This window comes from Diorhabda sublineata, unplaced genomic scaffold (assembly GCF_026230105.1).
Source record: "Diorhabda sublineata isolate icDioSubl1.1 unplaced genomic scaffold, icDioSubl1.1 Dsub_262, whole genome shotgun sequence".
NCBI lineage: Eukaryota > Metazoa > Arthropoda > Insecta > Coleoptera > Chrysomelidae > Diorhabda > Diorhabda sublineata.
The window spans coordinates 8,550-13,419 of NW_026614202.1; the positions used below are offsets into that span (position 1 = coordinate 8,550).

Consider the following 4,870-nt stretch of genomic DNA (forward strand, 5'->3'; position numbering starts at 1 on the left):
TTGTAGGAGTATTGAAGTTACAATGAAACATGTTGAGTTATTAAAAAGTGGTACAGAATAAACACAAGAAGCTGATGCTCTTAAGTTTTTACGCAAATGTGAAAGATGTGTTTTCAGTCATCAACCTAGACCAGAGGTTCCCAAACTTTTTTGTTTCGTAGACCCCTTGCCATATTTTATGGTTTTTATTAGACCCCCACCTGTTCTTTAAAAAAATTAATAAATAAGTAGTTCCTATAGTGTAAAAGAAAAAAAAACACATTTTTATACATTAACTAATTTATTAATTAAATTTTAAACAAAATGTGTTGTAAAAAAAAAGAAATTAATTCATTCAATGCGAGGGATGAACTTGATGCTTTAATAACAAATTATCAACATTTGGCTTCAATTTAGTAACATTTAATCTCAAATCTCCTCGGTTTACTATGTCCAGTTTGTTTCTTTTTTTTGTAATAAGATTAGTAACTGCACTGAAACCTCTTTCTACGAAATATGAAAACGGAAAGGCAATTAAAAACTTTCTCGTGATATTCCACACTCCGGGATATGTAGCAGGTATGTCTTTCTGAAGCCAAAATTATTGATAACCCTTTCTGAACTCTACCTTAAGTTCTTCGTTTGTACTTATTCCAATTAATTCTTCTTGTAATGAGATATCCGCCTCCTCAATATCACCATAAGGATTAATAATCCATTGTGGTATTACTAGCGTCAAAATATCTTCGAATCTCGTTTCAAAATCTGAGTAGAGTGCATTCAAATGATGCACATAGACTGGAACATCGTCTTCTTGGCAGTTTACTTGGGATAAATTGGGAAATTGTGAAAATTCGCTCCGTCCAATGTTTTGCTTCATCATTTTAATTCTGACAAGAAACGCTGAAATGACCGACTTTGTCTTAATCAAATTTAAACTGTCACCTTGCAACTGCAAATTCATCGTATTAAATTTAGCAAATAAATCGGTCAAATACGCGATGTCCGTTTTTCTTTTTAATAAACTTTCTTTTAAATTTTCATATCTACCATCGAGAAACTCTAGAACAGTTTCAAAAAGTGCAAAAAATCTTACCAAGCATAAACCTTTCGACAGCCAACGCACATTAGTGTGAAGAAGTAATTGGTGGAAGTTCTCGTCGTTATCTTCACACAACTGCGCAAATAATCGCGTATTCAACGCATTGCTGCGGATTCGGTTTACTGCGTCAATGACAAATTGCAGAGATTCATGCAATCTTTCATTCAAATTTTTAGCAACTAGGTGTTGTCTATGGATGACGCAATGTACTGCTAATACCCCGGGTACGCTTTCTTTTAAAAAGCTTATAAATCCACGATATCGACCAACCATGGCAGGTGCTCCATCGGTAGCTACAGATATTATATTTGATAGAGGAATTTCTTTTTCAATAAAGTAATCCCTCAAAACATGAAAAATTGATTCGCCTTTAGTGTCCGTTGCCAAAGTTCTCGCAAATAGCAATTCTTCGTGGATATTTTGATCCATAATAAAGCGAACATATGCTAGTAATAATGCTTCATTTCCAGGTAAAGTTGACTCGTCCAGTTGTATAGAGAAATGGGTCGTTTGCAAATATTTACATAGGAAGTTTTCAATATCATCACTCATTTCATCAATGCGTCTTTGAACAGAATTGTTGCTTAAGGGTATTTTCTTTATGATATCAAACGCAGGTTTGTGTAAAACAGTCTTTATAACCTCTTCAACGGCTGGCAAAATTAACTGCTCTCCAATGGTATGCGGTTTTCCGGATTTTGCTATAAGTAGCGAGATATTATAAGACGCTCGAAAACCATCATCATTTCTTTGTGACGTCAAAGTGAACATTTTGTCCAGCGTGGGTCTCTTCTGAAGATTCTCTTTGAGAGTTTGAAAATATTTCAAATCTTTATCTAATTTATCTGGATGACATCTTCTTAAATGATCTTCCAGCTTAGATGGCTTCATGGCGTCATTGCTAAATACTTTGTTGCATATAAGGCACAATGGCAGTTGTTTATTCGACAATGATGGAATAAAGCCAAACTTCAGATAATCAACATTGTACTGTCTACATTTCTTTTTTGATTGGGACATGCTTAGTATAGGTTATCTGTGGACAACAAAGCTATATATATAACATAAAACAATAATTAAAAATTTAATTTATTTATTTTAAATTTTTCTTCAGTTCTAACAACAAGAACAAAATTAATGTTTTATAAAAAATAATGTAAGAGGTACTTACTTTTCTTCGAAACTTCGAATCAAATTAGTATTCCTTTCGTTGAGGATAACAAAGTAAAACACAAAGTGCACAGTGCTATTATTCAACTGATGTCAATCACAGCAAAATTAACACTGTTTTTGATTGAACCTTTATGGTCCGAGAGCCAGCTGTCGAAAATCGAGACGATTATTTAAAGCATGAGATTTACAGGGTAGATAGATAATGATATGAGGATTCCAAAAATCATAGCTTGCCTAATGTCCATCCACGGAATTGCCCCTAAAACGGGTTATTTCCGGTAATTTATTTATAGTGGTAGTGGCAGTGGTATTTCGTTTTAAATTTGACTCAGATTTAAAGATCAGAATATATAGAATACAAAAAAATATATTATTTCTGAACAAGAAAATATTAAATTATCTCAGGCGAGCCTACGGAAACATAGGGCAAATTACCCTTAATTAGCCGCGCAATAGTGATACGAGAACAAATGTTGAATTTTTTACTAGTTATAATCGGAATTAAAGCACCGTACTATCATAGATTTGTAGATTATTTAATTCTGAACAAGAAAATATTAAATTATCTCAGGCAAGCCTACGGAAACATAGGGCAAATTACCCTTAATTAGCCGCGCAATAGTGATACGAGAACAAATGTTGAATTTTTTACTAGTTATAATCGGAATTAAAGCACCGTACTATCATAGATTTGTAGATTATTTAATTCTGAACAAGAAAATATTAAATTATCTCAAGAAAGCCTACGGAAACATAGGGCAAATTACCCTTAATTAGCCGCGCAATAGTGATACGAGAACAAATGTTGAATTTTTTACTAGTTATAATCGGAATTAAAGCACCGTACTATCATAGATTTGTAGATTATTTAATTCTGAACAAGAAAATATTTATTAATTATACGGCTAGTTAAAGAAAACAACCCTTAATTCGTAATTAATTAATAATTTTATTGAAATTATAGGAAAAATTAATTATATGCAATTATTTTGTACTCTTTTAGAAATTTGAAATAGATCAGATGATCGGAATTCAGTTAATTTCATTCATCATTATCTATCTACCCTGTAAATCTCATGCTTTAAATAATCGTCTCGATTTTCGACAGCTGGCTCTCGGACTATTAGTGGACCGAAGCCCTCACAAAGAATATGCTTGCACATACATAAAAACGGAGCGTGTCGTCATTGCTCTTTTATTTCTTTCTTAAAAACAATTCTGCTTAATCAAATTTCAACAACAACGGATGTTTAATATTTACAAATCGTGATTCTTTTCATTAGCTTAGATTAGAGAGTGATTTTTGCTTCGATATACATTCGTTTGCTAACGTATTTGTTTTCCTTTGATGTAACGAATACAACATAAAATATATTAATAACTAATATAAAATTATATTATTATATAAAAATTATATTAAAATTTTGTAATTTTGAAAACTTCTATCTATTGACCCCCATTTTTATTTCATGGACCCCCAATTTATTTTTTTGCCTACATAGATCCCTTGCAGGACTTCATCGACCCCTGGGGGTCGATATGGACCACTTTGGGAATCACTGACCTAGACAATGCCCCTCTTATAATCAAACTTGTGCAATTTGTCAACGTAAAGGCCATTTTACTAAGGTTTGTTTTTTCAAGGACAAACAGCACCAAAACAAGTGGTAAGAACGAGGTAATTATTCTAATTCCAAATAGCCAGAAAACGGGAGGCAGGAAGAATATCGGTCAAATGAACAAGATGAAGCTGAGGTTAAGAAACTAACATCAGAAGTACATGTTTTGGGCAATATAAATTCAGAATTCAGACATTATAAGTAGGGACAATGCAGGTATTGAGAATTCTATTTTTATTAATGAGCATAAGCCAAATATTAAAAAGAATAGCTGGTATGAACCTATTATTGTTAACAATATTGACAATTGACATTATGTTTAAGCTTGAAACAGGAGCTGAATCTAGCGTTGTACCTTTGAAATATTTTAATGATCTACATGTTGATAAATCTAAAATTATTTCAACATGACAATAATTTCCTTTTGAAATTGAGTGTTTTTATAAAAGTCAATTTAAAAATGTTGAATTTTTTATAGTTGATTTAGAGTCAGGGCCTTCACTGGAGTTAGGTGATTGTTTACATTTTAACATGATATCTAGAGGGAGTATAGTTCAAACCAAGATGATGATAATACTGCCAAAAACAAGAAATGGAGTAAATAAAAATTTTAAAAACATTTTTGAGGGCTTCGGATGAATTTCAGATTATGTGGAAATTAGATTATACAAACACAAAGAAGGTACCATTGGCCTTTAATGAAAAACTAAAATCAACGTTAGATAATCTTGAACAAAAAAGTATAATTTCTAAAGTTGAGTTTCCAACTGATATAACAAATATATTTGTCGAGAGCATTATATTATTCCTAGGTGTGACGAAATTTTAGCTAAGCTGGAAGGAAAAGCAATTTAATCTGTAATTAAATTTAAAAAATATTAGAAATGATCTTTAAAATATATAAAATTTAACTTTGATAAGCTGCAATATAAAGTGCAACCTTCTAAAAAAATGTACAAGCTGTTTCGGCGATTGAAAAACTTTTAGACCCAAGATA

General features: G+C 31.7%; 1 protein-coding gene across 1 annotated transcript; it reads right to left on the bottom strand.

The window, feature by feature from the left end:
• Nucleotides 1-315: 315 nt before the first annotated feature.
• Nucleotides 316-2,312, bottom strand: LOC130452176 (SCAN domain-containing protein 3-like). The gene is made up of 2 exons (XM_056791490.1): nt 2,253-2,312; nt 316-2,117 (listed from the first exon to the last, which is right to left on the bottom strand). The coding sequence occupies exon 2, from the start codon at nt 2,099-2,101 to the stop codon at nt 581-583; it is 1,521 nt and encodes a 506-aa protein (XP_056647468.1). The 5' UTR covers nt 2,102-2,117; nt 2,253-2,312; the 3' UTR covers nt 316-580.
• Between the last annotated feature and the right edge of the window lie 2,558 nt (nt 2,313-4,870).

Excerpts from the sequence above, each read along its gene's own strand:
- LOC130452176 (XM_056791490.1), bottom strand. The coding sequence starts at position 2,101 with ATGTCCCAATCAAAAAAGAAATGTAGACAGTACAATGTTGATTATCTG.